Source organism: Chiloscyllium plagiosum, unplaced genomic scaffold (genome assembly GCF_037043375.1).
Source record: "Chiloscyllium plagiosum isolate Xiang-an unplaced genomic scaffold, Cpla_swu_hap1 HiC_scaffold_8, whole genome shotgun sequence".
Classification (NCBI taxonomy): Eukaryota; Metazoa; Chordata; class Chondrichthyes; order Orectolobiformes; family Hemiscylliidae; genus Chiloscyllium; species Chiloscyllium plagiosum.
The window spans coordinates 94,789,952-94,805,588 of record NW_028270146.1 but is presented as its reverse complement, the minus strand read 5'-3'; the positions used below and the strand labels follow the sequence as shown (position 1 = coordinate 94,805,588).

At 44.4% G+C, this 15,637-nt stretch overlaps 1 protein-coding gene across 2 annotated transcripts in view; it reads right to left on the bottom strand.

Annotated features, from left to right (window-relative positions):
- Positions 1-15,637, bottom strand: part of ivd (isovaleryl-CoA dehydrogenase) — a 104,382-nt gene that overhangs the window by 40,891 nt on the left and 47,854 nt on the right. The window contains exon 1 of one of the 2 annotated variants that reach the window (XM_043698213.2): positions 6,555-6,719. The exons of the other annotated variant lie outside the window; for it this stretch is intronic. Within the exon in view, the coding sequence (XP_043554148.2) occupies positions 6,555-6,704 (150 nt within the window). The 5' untranslated portion in view covers positions 6,705-6,719. Of the gene's footprint in view, positions 1-6,554; positions 6,720-15,637 lie in introns of those variants that run through there. 2 annotated transcript variants of the gene reach the window in all.

Below are 15,637 nucleotides of genomic sequence, written 5' to 3'. Positions count from 1 at the left end.
TCTTTTGCCTTCTTCCCTTTTTAAACAGGGGTGTCACGTTAGCAATTTTCCAGTCCTCTGAGACCCTCCCTGACTCAAGCAATTCCTGAAAGATCACCACTAATGCCTTCACTACCTATTCAGCTATCTCCCTTAAAACCGTAGAGCGTAGTCCATCTGGTCCAGGTGATGTATCCACCTTTGCATCATTCAGTTTTTATAGCAACTTCTCCTTGGTGATGGCCACCATACTCAGCTCTGCCCCCCTCACTCTCTTGAATTTTTGGGATATTACTCGTATCTTCCACCATGAAGAATGATGCAAAGTAATCGTTCAGTTCCTCAGCCATGAATCTCTGCTGTGTCTCCTGGAGTACTCCCAGAAACTCCTGCCATTGCTGTTGCACGGTCTTTCCTGCTATGCTCCTCTCCCAGTCAATTCTATCCAGCTCCTCCCTCATGCCTCTGTAGTTACTTTTATTCAGCTAAATAGGCAAGGTCTTTTCCCTGGTTGGGGGAGTCCAGAACTACAGGGCATAGGTTTAGGGTGAGAAGGGAAAGACATAAAAGAGACCTAAGGGGCAACTTTTTCATGTAGAGGGTGGTGAGTGTGTGGAATGGGCTGCCAGAGGCAGTGGTGGAGGCTAGTACAATTGCAACATTTAAAAGGCATCTTTTATGATGATCACTGTAACTTTAACTTTTCCTGGCACCCCATTATTATTTCCCTCGCTTGTTCTCTTTGGCTTTTCTCTTTCTTGTGATATACTTAAAATAGGCTAATCCTGTCTGTCTTGATATTATTTGCAATTTTATCCTCAACCTTTAACTTCAGTCAGGCATGTGATAGAATACTCCCTCAATTGACTACATGAGCGCAGCTCTGACACTCAAGAAACTCAACACCATTCAGGGTTACAGACTCCTGAGTGCAAAGCAAACCACTCACTGCCACAGCTTCTCATTGCTGAGTCAGTTCACTCTCTTAATCAACCAACTCACTTGTATTACTGGTCCTGCCATGTTGTTGTGCAACAGGCAAAGGATGGTGACAAACTGTGTGATGCAACCAAAGTGGAAGCCTGAGAGACGTTGGTTACTCCCAATGCTGCAAGAGTGTTGTGTTAACCAAAGCAGTTATTGATAAAGAGATCCAGCACTGTCTCCAGTGTGCTAGCGCAGCCTCCAGCCACCTAAGGAAAAGGGTTTGAGGACAACAAAATCATTCTGACACCAAGCTCATGCTCTACAGAACTTTCCCACCTTCCTCTATGGCTCTGAGATGTGGACTGTCTACAGCAGACACGTCATGGCTCTGAACCACTTCCGCCAACACTGCATGCACAAGATCCTGCAAATCTGCTGGAAGAAAGACACACTAACACTAGCATCCTCGACTAGGCCAACACCCCCAGCATTGAAGTACTGACTACCCTTTTCAGCTGCAATAGGCTGGGCACGTCGTCCACATGACCACCACAAGACTCCCCATGCAAGTGTACTACTCCCAATTCTGAAACAGCAGGCAAGCCCCAGATGGCAGAAGAAATACTTCAGGGAATACCCTCAAGGCCTCACTGGAAAAGTGCGACATTCCCAATTCCCACACACCTGGGAATCACTGGCCCAAGACCATCCAAAGTGAAGAAGCAGCATCCAGGGAGCCATCGAGCACCTTGAGACTTGCTGATGGGGAAAAGTGGAAGTAAGGCAAAAACAGCATAAGGAGCACGCTGCCACACCAACAGCCCATCCACCCTTCCCTGTGACCTCTTCTGTCCCAAGTGCAAAGAGCCTGCGGGAGCTGCATCAGTCCGTACAGCCACCTACAGACTCCCAGGTGGCATGGTGGCTCAGTGGTTAGCACTGCTGCCTCACAGTGCCAGGGACCCAGGTTTGATTCCAGCCTTGGGCGACTGTCTGTGTGGAGTTTGCACATTCTCCCTGTGTCTGCGTGGGATTCCTCCAGGTGCTCCGGGTTCCTCCCACAGTCCAAAGATGTGCAAGCTAGGTGAATTGGCCACATTAAATTGCCCATAGTATTCAGGGATGTGTAGGTGAGGCACATTAGTCAAGGGTAAATGTAGAGTAGGGGAATGGGTCTGGGTGGGTTACTCTTTGGAGGGCCAGTGTGAACTTATTGGGCCAAAAGGCCTGTTTCCACACTGTAGGGATTGTATGATTCTATGATCTATGACCAAGAGTGGAAGAGAGTTGTCCTCTATTGCCAGGGACTACCGATGATGATTACTGATCCTGCAACTCTCCTCAAATCATAGTATGTTAGCCCCTCTCCAGTTTTAAAAGGAAATTCTGAGACAGGACATGGCAGAGGTATACGTGTCGAAAGGATGGGAGTACTCATGAACAATTCCTAAACTGGCTCCACTGTGTATCCAGTCTGAGCTGTGCTGCCACCAAGTGGTGGTTGATTCCATCTCCACAAGGAGTATGGGGAACATTAAGGGTAGTGGCAACAAATCACTGAAGGCCATTATTACGCAGTTCCAAACAGGCTAGCTCTAACTTCAAAGAAGCAGCGTGAAGGAGTGGCAGAAGAAGAGGGGCAGTAGTGGAAGTTTTACAGGAGCCGACTGCATGAGAAAAATGTTTAAAATCATGAAGCACAGGCCTCATATAGTGTATTTTAGTTTTATATTGTGGCTCTTTAAACAAACATGTCCAGGTTTTTAAACCTACAACATATAGTGCTGGAAGTGGCGACTTATGAACTTTTCACCATACTCATTTGAGTATGTGAGACAATAAAGCTAATTCAAATTTAAATTAATTGAACAAGATAATTGCAATGTAAAAGCAAGGTCTCAAAGCTATGAGCTTCCCCCCCTCCACTCTGTTACACAAGCATAGAGGGCATTCTGACATTCAAGGAAGTCCAACTGCCTGCTCAGCACAGCCAGCCAATGACAAAATGGGAACATGAGAACACCCACTACCCTTGCAAACAAAGTAGTAAAATCTTTGGCTCCGGAATGCTCTGACATTTTTATGAACACTGTCCCTCTTCAGTCAAAATTCACACTCTGTTCACCAACAGCCTCACAAAAATGACATTCAGACTACAAATGATTGTATTGGTTTCAAATAATTTGTTTAACCTTGTCGTAGTTTTCAATCGCCTGGAAGCAAAATCAATGTAATAAACATGTGATTAAAAACTGGAACGTTAACACTTCATATCATTGCCATCCGTTCTGCAGACATCCCACTTGCTTGATTTTGCAAACTCATTGTCGGTGCATTCTGCAGAGGCTCACATGCCTTATCTGAGTAAGTGACACCTAATTGTCAACCACGTCTTTTAAATACACCTTGAATATCATACACTGCTGCCTCAAGCATTACCTAGCTCCAGTTACCTTTTTCCTGTAATACCTGATGGCGCACCCATTTGGGAGTCTGGAAATACTTCCTTGTCACCCATTTATTCGTCACATACAAAAATAAGTAGCAATCTATTTGATTATAAACAGGCATAGTCAAGGGCATGCACTTCTTTCAATTTATGCACATCATGTTTGCAGCTTGTGACGCATTCGTGTCACACAAATGCCAGGCAATGGTCAGCTCTAACAAGAAAGAATCAAATCACTATCACTTGACATTCAATGGCATTACCATCGCTGAATGCCCCACTATCAACATCCTTGAGGCGACCATTGGCAAGAAACTGAACGGGACTAGCCACATAAGGCTTAAAGAGCAGGTCACAGGCTGGGAAATCTAGACACAACAACTCACCTCCTGACTCCCCAAATCTTGTCCACTATTTGTAACGTACAAGTCAGGAACGTGAGAGAACAATCCTCACTTGTCTGGATGTGTGCAGCTCCAACAAGACTCAAAAAACGTGTTACATTCAACATTCACTCCCTTTGCCATTCACACACAGTAGCTGCAGTGTGTACAAACTACAGGAACCTATCCTCTAGTTTTGGACTCCCCCCACCCCAGGGAAAAGACCTTGTCTATTTACCCTATCCATGCCTTATGATTTTATAAACTTATATAAGGTCACCCCTCAGCCTCCAACGCTCCAGGGAAAACAGCCCCAACCTATTCAGCCTCTCCCTATAGCTCAAATCCTCCAACCCTAGCAATGTCCTTGTAAATCTTTTCAAAACCCTTTCAGGTTTCACAACATCCTTCTGATAGGAAGGAGATTGGAATTGCATGCAATATTGCAAAAGTGGCCTAATCAATGTCCTGTACAGCCGCAACATGACCTCCCAACTCCTGTACTCAACGCTCTGACCAATAAAGAAAAGCATACCAAACACCTTCTTCACTATCCTATCTACCTGCAACTCTACTTTCAAGGAGCTATGAACCTGCACTCCAAGGTCTCTTTGTTCAGCAACACTCCCCAGGACCTTACCATTAAGTGTATAAGTCCTGCTCTGATTTGTTTTTCCAAAATGCTGCATCTCACATTTATCTAAATTAAACTCCACCTGACACTCCTCAGCCCATTGGCTCATCTGATCAGATTCTGTTGTACTCTGAGGCATCCTTTTTCACATCCACTACATCTCTAATTTTGGTGTCATCTGCAAACTTACTAACTGTACCTCCTATGTTCACAAAAAGCAGTGGACCCAGCACCAATCCTTATGGCACACCGACGGTCACAGGCCACCAGACCGAAAAGCAACCGTCCACCACAACCCTCGGTCTTCTACCATTGAGCCAGGTCTGTATCCAAATGGCTAGTTCTCCCTGTATTCAATGAGGTTTAACCTTGCTAACCCACGCCTTACTGAAGTCCATATAGATCACATCTACCGCTCTGCCCTCATCAATCCTCTTTGTTACTTCTTCAAAAAACTCAATCAAGTTCCCACGCACAAATCCATGCTGACTAGTCCTAATCAGTCCTTGCCTTTCCAAATACATGTAAATCTTGTCCCTCAGGATTCCCTCCAACAAGTTGCCCATCACTGATGTCAGGCCCACCGGTCTATGGTTCCCTGGTAATTCCTCACCACTTTTCTTTTGGTGGCACCACATTAGCCAACCTCTGGCACCTCACCTGTGGCTATCAATGATACAAATATCTCAGCAAGAGGCCCAGCAATCACTTCCCTAGCTTCCCACAGAGTTCTAGGGTACGCCTGATCAGATCCTGGGGAGTTATCCAATTTTATGCATTCCAAGACATCCAACACTTCCTCCTCTGTAATGTGGACATTTTTCAATATGTCACCATCTATTTCCCTACATTCTATATCTTCCATGTCCTTCTCCACAGTAAAACTGATGCAAAATACTTGTTTAGTATCTCCCCCATCTCTTGCCGCTCCATACATAGGCTGCCTTGCTTATCTTTGAGGGGCCCTATTCGCCCCCGAGCTATTTATAAAATCCCTTTGGATTCTCCTTCACCCTAAATGCCAAAGCTATCTCATGTCCCCTTTTTGCCCTCCTGATTTCCCTCTTAAGTATACTCCTGCTGCCTTTATACTCTTTTAAAGGATTCACTCCATCCATCCTGTCTATATCTGACATATGCTTCCTTCTTTTTCTTAGCCAAAATCTCAATTTCTCTAGTCATCCAGCATTCCCTACACCTACTAGCCATTCTTTTCACCCTAACAGGAATATACTATCTCTGGACGCTTGTTATCTCACATGTGAAGGCTTCCCATTTTCCAGCCGTCCGTTAGGTTAACAACTCGATATATGAGCTTTGATAAAGGGTCAGTTAGACTTGAAACGTCAGCTCTTTTCTCTCCTTACAGATGCTGCCAGACCTGCTGAGATTTTCCAGCATTTTCTCTTTTGGGAACTATATGTATGACTCTGGCAATCTCCTAGTTACCGGTTGCTGGTCAGCAACTTGTGACCATCAGTTTTGAGGAAGGGTCACCGGACCCGAAATGCTAACTCTGATTTCTCTTCACAGATGCTGCCAGACCCTGCTGGGCTTTTCCAGCAGTCAGCTATATAACTCTGGCTATCTCCTCATTACCTGTCACCAGAGTTATATACCTGGTTATCAATCAACCACAAATAACCAGGAGCTGTCTAGAGACAGGTAACCAGGAGATAATCTATCTCTGGTTATCATAAGTTAACCAGTTTAACAGGTTGCTAACCTGCAACATAAGATAATCTGAGTTATTTATTTGGTTGTTAATAACCAAAGACGCATAATCAGGAGCTATCTAGAGGTGACCAGGAGATAATCTATCCCTGGTTTTCAGAAGTTAACCAGTTTAACAGGCTGCTAACCTGCAACATAAGATAATCTGAGTCATTTATTTGGTTGTTAATAACCAAAGACACATTACCCGGAGATATCTCGAGACAGGTAACCAGGAGATAATCTGCCCCTGGTTATCAGACGTTAACCAGCAGCCAGTTTAACAGCAACAGAAAGCAGAAGTTGCTCAGCAGGCTCTGGCAGCATCTGCGAAGAGGAATCACAGTTAAGGTTTCGGGTCGGGTGGCCCTTCCTCAGAACCCGATGGTAACCCGGTTGCTAACCAGAGGCAGGTTCGCCTCCTGGCTACAGGCCTGAGTTTAGCACTGGCCAGTTAGCGCTCGGTTACCTGTTTCTGCTCCTCGGTCAGCCCGTTAACCACATCATCGGCGGAGTGCAGGCTGCTCATGAGCCTGTAAGCGGGGCGGGCTGCTCGGGGCGCGACCCGCCGCCCGCCCAGCGCCAGTAACGGTCGCCGCAGCGCGCGCACAGCAGCCATCACCGGGGGTGGTGGAGGGGGTGGGGGGGGGACGGAATTCACCGGCACACTAATCTATCCGCGCCACCTATCCCCGGAAACAAGGGGAGCCGGACCCACAGAGCCGCGGCACCCACTTCCTGTAACCGCCGCCGGGCTGACCGTTAAGTGCCGCGTCAGAGTCGCCGTTGGTCCCGGGCTGGTCAGAAGCGGGGGGGGGAAAAAAAATCACACAACAACGGGCTGTCATCCAACAGGTTTTAACGGATTTGGAGGAGCCGGTGTCGGACTGGGGTGGACCACGTTACAAATCACACAACACCAGGTTACAGTCCAACAGGTTTAATTGGGAAGCACTCTCGCTGCTCCCTCATCAGGTGGTTGTGGAGGAATAAGATCATGAGGCACAGAATTTACAGCGAAAAATTTACAGTGTGATTTAACTGAAATTATACGTTGAAAAAGACCTGGATTGTTTGTTAAGTCTCTCATCTCTTAGAATGACCACGTTGGGTTCAGTTCTTTCATATGCAAATCCCAGAACTTTTTTAAAAAAAAACAAGTTACGTTCTCGGGTGAACTTTACCAATAGGTCAGGAGTGTGGAAAAGCACAGCAGGTCAGGCAGCATCCGGGAGGGAGGGGAGGGGAGGGGAGGGGGGATCGACGTTTCGGGCAGTCATCGGGAATTTTTAACAACAGGTGCCCTGCCCTGAAGGTGTGAGGCTGTCTGTGCCCCTAGGTTCAGACTGAATCTATTTCTGCAAAAGGGATTTACAGAATCTTACACGGATTCATGGAAGGTTTGGTTTCAGACATTTTGTCAGCATGCTAAGTAACATCCATCAGTGAGCTTCTGGTGAAGCGCTGGTGTTATGTCCCATTTTCTATTTATATGTTGAGGTTTATTTGGGTTGTTGATGTGATTTCCAGTTCTTTTTCTCAGAGGATGGTAGATGGGGTCCATTTCAACGTGTTTGTTGATGGAGTTCAGGTCAGAATGCCACATTTCTAGGAACTCTCGTGCGTATCTCTGTTTGGCTTGTCCTCAGATGGATGTGTTGTCCCAGTCAAAGTAGTGTCCTTTCTCATCTGTATGTAAGGATAGTGAGGTAGGGTCATTTTTTTTTGTGTGGCTAGTTGATGTTCATGTATCCTGGTGGCTAGTTTTCTGCCTGTTTGTCCAATGTAGTTTTGACGACAGTCCTTGCAAGGTATTTTGTAAAAATGACGTTCATTTTGCTTGTTGTCTGTATAGGGTCTTTTAAGTTCATTAACTGCTGTTTTAAGTGTGTTAGTTGGTTTGTGGGCTGCCATGATGCCAAGAGGTCTGAGTAATGTGGCAGTCATTTCAGAGATGCCTTTGATGTAGGGGAGAGTGGCTAGGGTTCTGGGCACGTTTTATCTTCTTGTTTGGGTTTGTTGCTGAGAAATCGGTGGACTTTGTTTATTGGGCGTCCATTCTTCTTGAATAGGCTGCACAGGTGATTTTCTTTTGCTCTTCATAGTTCCTCGGTGCTGCAGTATGTGGTGGCTTTTTGAAATAATAATCCTAATGCAGCTTCATTTGTAGTAGTTGGGATGATTGCTTCTGGAGTTCAGTATTTGGTCCATATGTGGTGTTTTCCTGTCAACGCTGGTTTGAAGTTCCCAATTGACATTTCGCTCTACTGTTATATCAAGGATTGGCAGTCTGTTGTTATTTTCCTCATCTTTTGTGAATTTTATGCCAGTAATGCTATTATTGATAGTCTTGAAGGCTGCTTCTAATTTATTTTGTTTTTGGATGACAAAGGTGTCACATCCACGTAGCAGACCCAAAGTTTGGGTTGGATGTTGGGAGAGCTGTTTGATGAGTCTATGCATTATTGCTTTAGCTAGGAACCCTGATACTGGTGATCCCATGACTGTTCCGTTGATTTGCTTGTAGGTCTTGTTATTGAAAGTGAAGTGGGTGGTGAGGCGTAGGTCTGCTAGCTTGACAATGGTGTCTTTGTTGATGAAGTTGACAGTATCTGATGTTTGTATCTTTGGTTCTTCTAATAGTGTAGTCAGTGTTTCTTTGGCTAGGTTGATGTTGATGGATGTGAACAGGGCCATTACGTCAAAGGAGACCATTATTTCATCCTTTTCTATCTTGGTGACTTTGGCATTCAGGAATTCTTGGGTAGACTGAATGCAGTGGTGTGAGTCCTCTACCAAGTGTTTTAGTCTTTTGTGTAGTTCCTTGTAGAATCCATACATTGTTCCAGGTAGTGAGACTATGGGTGGGGGAGGGGGCTCCTGGTTTGTGAATTTTGTGTAGTCTGTAGAAGCGTGGTGTATTGGATCTGTCTGATTTCATTTTTTGGAAGTCTGTCTTGTTTAATTCTCCTGATTTCTTACGTTTTTTGAGTAAGGCTGTGATTCGGTTCTCGAGCTGTGGGGTTGGGTCTATTGCCACTGTTGGTAAATGCATTCACTTTCTCATAGTCAGTTTTGCTTAAAACAACTATCAAGCGTCTTTTGCCTGTAGGTTCGATTACAATGTTTTTTGTGTTTTCGAGTCTTTCCAGTGCTTTCGTTGCTTGTGTATTGAGTGTGTTTCCTTCCTTTTTCCTGCTTAATGTTATACACCTGTCTATTTGACGGTTTGCTGGGTTTCCTCTGTGAGTTTGTTGTGTTTCAGTGTTGATTCTAATGCTGCTAAGAAATAGAACATTACAGCGCAGTACAGGCCCTTCATCCTTCGATGTTGTGCCGACCTGTGGAACCAATCTGAAGCCTATCTAACCTACAATATTCCATTCTCGTCCACATGCCTATCCAATGACCATTTAAATGCTCTTAAAGTTGGTGAGTCCACTACTGTTGCAGGCAGTGTGTTCCGCGCCCTGACTACTCTCTGAGTAAAGAAACTACCTCTGACATCTGTCCTATATCTATCACCCCTCAATTTAAAGCTCTGTCCCTTTGTGCTAGCCATTGCCATCCAAGGAAAAAGGCTCTCATTGTCCAACTTATGTAATCCTCTGAGATCTTATATGTCTCAATTAATTCACATCTCAACCTTCTTCTCTCTAACAAAAAAAGCCTCAAGTCCCTTAGCCTTTCCTTGTAAGACCTTCCCTCCTTACCAGGCAACATCCTAGTAAGTCTCCTCTGAATCTTTTCCAAAGCTTCCACATCCCTTCTATAATGCGGTGACCAGAACTATATGCAATATTCCAAATGTGGCTGCACCAGAGTTTTGTACAGCTGCAGCATGATCTCATGGTTCCGAAACTCAATCCCTCTACCAAGAAAAGCTAACACACCATATGCCTTCTTAACAACCCTATCAACCTGGGTTGCAACTTTTAAGGATCTGTGTACCTGGACACCGAGATCTCTCTGCTCGTCTATACTACCAAGAATCTTACCATTCACCCAGTACTGTGCATTCCTGTTATTCCTTCCAAAGTGAATCATCTCACACTTTTCCAATTTAAACTACATGTGCGACCTCGCAGCTTATCTATGTCTCTCTATAACCTACAACATCCTTCAGCACTATCCACAACTGTACTGACCTTAATGTCATCCACAAATTTAATAACCCATCCTTCTATGCCTTCATCTAGGTCACTTATAAAAATGCCACACAACAGTGGACCTAAAACAGATCCTTGCGGTACCCCATTACTAACCGAATTCCAGGATGAATATTTACCATCAACCACCACCCTCTGTCTTCTTTCAGCTAACCAATTTCTGATCCAAACCTCTAAATCACCGTCAATTCCATGCCATTATATTTTGTGCAATAGCCTACTGTGGGGAACCTTACCAAATGAATTACTGAAATCCATACACACCACATCAACTGCTTTACCCTCATCCACCTATTTGGTCACCTTCTCAAAGAACTCAGTAAGGTTTGTGAGGCATGACCTACCCTTCACAAAACCGTGTTGACTATCCTTAATCAACTTATTCTTTTTTAGATTATTATAAATCCTATCTGTTATAACCCTTTTCAACACTTTACTCACAACCAAAGTAAGGCTCACCGATCTATAATTTCGAGTGTTGTCTCTACTCCCCTTCTTGGACAAGGGAACATGTGCTATCCTCCAGTCTTCTGGTACTATTCGTGTAGGTAATGATGACATAGGGCTTGGCAATCTCCTCCCCGGCTTCCCAGAAAATCCTAGGATAAATCCCATCTGGCCCAGAGGACATATCTATTTTTACACTTTCCAGAATTGCTAACACCTCCTCCTTATGCACTTCAATCCCATCTAGTCCAGTAGCCTGTATCTTAGTATTCTTTTCGACGTGTTGTCTTTTTTTAGTGTGAATACTGACGAAAAGTATTCATTTAGCACTTCCCCAATCTCCTCTGACTCCATGCACAACTTCCCACTACTATGCTTGATTGGCCCTAATCTTACTCTAGTCATTCTTTTATTGCTAAAATACCTATAGAAAGCCTTAGGGTTTTCCTTGATCCTATCCACCAATGACTTCTCATGTCCCGTCCTGGCTCTTCTTTGCTCTCTCTTTAGGTCTTTCCTGACTAATGTGTAACTCTCACGCGCCTTAATTGAGCCATCACATCTCATCCTAACATAAGCCGTCTTCTTCTCTTGACAAGAGATTCAACTTCCTTAGTTAACCACTGCTCCCATGCCTGACAACTTCCTCCCTGCCTGACCGGTACGTAGTTATCAAGGATTCGCAGTAGCTAGTCCTTGAATAAGCTCCACATTTCAACTGTGCCCATCTCCTGCAGTTTCCTTTCCCATCCTATGCATCCTAAATCTTGCCTAATCGCACTGTAATTGCCTGCGGTATATACCTATCCCTTTCCATCATGAAAGTTAACATAACAGAATTCTGGTCACTATCACCAAAGTGCTCACCTGCCTCCAAATCTAACACCTGGCCAGGTTCATTACCCAGTACCAAATCTAATGTGGCCTCGCCTCTTGTTGGCCTGTCTACACACTGTGTTAAGAAACCCTACTACACACATTGGGCAAAAACTGATCCATCTAAAGTACTTGAACTATGGTATTCCCAGTCAGTGTTTGGAAAGTTAAAGGCCTCCATAACAACTGCCCTGTTACTCTTGCTCCTATCGAAGATCATCTTTTCTATCCTATCCTCTACATCTCTGGAACTATTTGGAGGCCTATAGAAAACTCCCAACAGGGTAGCCTCTCCTTCCCTGTTTCTAATCTCAGCTCATATTACTTCAGTAGACGAGTCCTTAAACATCCTTTTTGCAACCATAGTGCTGTTCTTGACTAAGTCTCACACCACCCTCTCTTTTATAATTTTCTCTGTTCTTACTGAAACATCTAAATCCCGGACCTGCAATAACCATTCCTGTCTCTGCTCTACCCATGTCTCTGAAATGGCCATGACATCGAAATCCCTGATATCAACCCATGGTGCAACTTCATCCACCTTATTCCGGATGTTCCTGGCGTTGAAGTAGACACACTTCAAACCAACTTCTTGCTTGCCGGTGTTTTCTTGTGATCTTGAAATCTTAGTTCTGACTTCACTACTCTCAACTTCCCATACACTCAAACTACAATTTCTGTTCCCATTAGTTTAAACCCACCCGAAGAGCATTAGCAAATTTCCCTGGGATATTGGTACCCCTCTGGTTCAGGTGAAGACCATCCTGTTTGTAAGGCCCCACCTACCCCAAAAAAAACCCAATTATCCAGGAATCCAAAACCCTCCCTCCTGCACCATCCCTGTAGCCATTTGTTTAACTCCTCTCTCTCCCTTTTCCTCACATCGCTAGCACGTGGCACGGGCAACAAACCAGAGACACCAATTCTGTTTGTTCTAGCTCTAAGCTTCCACCCCACTCCCTGAATTTCTGCCTTAAATCTCCATCTCTCTTCCTACCTATGTCATTGGTGCCTTTGTGGACCATGACTTGGGGCTGCTCCCCCTCCACCTCCAGGATCCCGAAAACACGATCAAAGACATCACGAACCCCGGCACCTGGGAGGCAACACACCAACCATGAGTCTCTCTCGTTCCGACAGAACCTCCTATCTGCTCCCCCCCCCAACAATAGATTTCCCAATGACTAACACTCTGCTCCTCTTCCCCCTTCCCTTCTGAGCAACAGGGACAGACTCTGTGCCAGAGACCTGTGCCCCATTGCTTACCCCTGGTAAGTCGTCCCCCTCAACTGTATCCAAAACAGTATATTTGCCGTTGAGGAGAAGGGCCACAGGGGACCCCTGCTCTGCCTACCGGTTGCCTTTCCATCCCCTGACAGTAACCCATCTACATTCTCCTTTTACCTGAGGAGTGACTACCTCCCCGTAACTCTGCTCAATAGCCCCCTTTACTTCCTGAATGATCCGAAGTTCATCTTTTTTGTCCACGTCTCTGAAGTTAGTGTTTTTGTCTTCAGTTGTAATCCTACCTGCAGACAAAGGACACTTGACAGTCATTTTAAACAAAACAGATTACTATGAGAAAGCGAATGCACTGCTTATAGATACCGACATACCCAACCCCACAACTAGAGAACCGAATCACAGACTTACTCAAAAAACTTAAGAAATCAGGAGAATTAAACAAGACAGATTTCCAAAAAATGAAACTAGACAGATCCAACACACCACATTTCTACAGACTACCCAAAATTCACAAACCAGGAGCCCTCCTCAGGCCCATAGTTTCACTACCTGGAACAACAACGTACAGATTAGCCAAGGAACTACACAAAAGACTAAAACACTTGGTAGAGGACTCCCACTACTCCATTCACTCCACCCAAGAATCCCTGAATGCCATCAAAGTCACCAAGATAGAAGAGGATGAAATAATGGTTTCCTTTGATGGAACAGCTCTGTTCACATCGATCAACATTAACCTGGCCAAAGAGACACGATTAGAAGAACCAAAGACACAAACATCAGACACCGCCAACTTCATCAACAAAGACAACACTGTCAAACTAGTGGACCTACGCCTCACCACCCACTTCATTTTCAATAACAAGACCAACAAGCAAATCAACGGAACACCTATGGGATCACCAGTATCAGGGTTCCTAGCAGAAGCAGTAATGCAGAGACTCCAAACAACAGCTCTCCCAATCATCCAGCCCAAACTTTGTCTGCTACAGGATGTGACACCTTTGTTATCATTAAACGAAACAAATTAGAGGAAACCTTCAAGACCATCAATAATAGCATTACTGGTATAACATTCACAAAAGATGAGGAAAACAACAACAGACTGCTAATCCTAGATATAACGGTAGAGTGAAATATCAATGGGGAACTTCAAACCAGTGTCTACAGGAAAACAACACATACGGACCAAATACTTAACTCCAGAAGCAATCATCCCAACCCCCCCAAACAAAGCTGCATTAGGATGAGCCACTGCACATTGCAGCACAGAGAAATTATAAAGAGCAGAAGAAAACGCAGTGTATTCAAGAAGAACGGATACCCAATAAACAGAGTCTGCTGATTTCTCAGCAACAAACCCAACAAGCAGACAAAACATGCCCAGAAACCCTAGCCACTCTCCCTTACATCAAAGGCATCTCTGAAATGACAGACCTCTTCGCATCATGGCAGCCCACAAACCAACCAAGACACTTAAGCAGCAGCTAATGAACTTAAAAGACCTTATGCAGACAAGCAAAACGAACATCATTTTTACAAAATACCTTGGAAGAACTGTAATAAACACTACATTGGGCATACAGACAAAAAACTAGCCACCAGGACACATGGACATCAACTAGCCACAAAAAAGACCTGAGATTTCAAGACCTGATCCTGTTCCTCAGATGCTGCCTGACCTGCTGTGCTTTTCCAGCACCACTCTAATCTAAACTCCGGTTTCCAGCATCTGCAGTCTCACTTTTGCCTACAAAAATGACCTGTCCCACAATCACTAGTATCCTTACAAACAGATGAGGAAGGACACCACTTCAACTGGGACAACACATCCATCCAAGGACAAGCCAAATAAAGGCATGCACGAGAATTCCGAGAAGCATGGCATTCCAACCAGAACTCTATCAACAAACACGTTGATTTGAACCCCATCTACCATCTTTAGAGAAAAAGAACCGGAGATGACATCACCAACCAAAAAATCCTAAACACCCAAAAAGCAGGACATAACACCAGCACTTCACCGGAGACTCACTGATGATGTTACCTAGTATGGTGATGAAACATCTGAAACCGAACCTTCCAACTCAGCGAGCTACCTCATATCCAGAACCTCAACTTGAGCTACAAATCTTTTCAAAACTCGATAAGATCTGCTGTAGGAAGCTCGCAAAGAGTTTCCTGTTGTCAGTGTCATCTTGAATTCTCAAATGTAATTGCATTTACCTTATGGCTGTTACTTGAGTGTGTTTACTCATGGCTTCACAGTATCAGCTGTTGTAAACCCTCTCAACTTAAGGTCATTCAAAATTCTGCTGCCTGTGTCCTAACCTATACCAATCCCTAATCCAGTTTTACTCCAGCCCCCACCTACAACTCTTTCTGTGCTATATTGATGCCATCATGGGTGCTGCTTCCTTCTTTTGACCGGAATTGGAAAACGTTAAATGATTTATTTCCACTGATGCTGCCAGACCTGCTGAGATTTTCCAGCAATTTCTGTTTCCAGATTTCCAGCATCCACAGTTCCTTTCTTCTGTTTTTTTTTAACCAATCCCTGTTCACCCATAACATCTGTGCCTTCTGATCTTCCTTCATTCCCATTTAAGGATTACTTTTAGATTTCTCTTTTTTTTGTTCTTTTCATTGCCTTCCTTTCATTTCTCTATCTGCATAACTTCATTTAGTACCACAATCTCTTTGAGCTTTCAGCCATCTGGCCTTTCCAGATCATTTTGCCCCTCCAGGAGGTCATTACCATAAGCAACTATCTCCCAGTTTTCAATGTCAATATTCATCATTGCCATACAGAAGA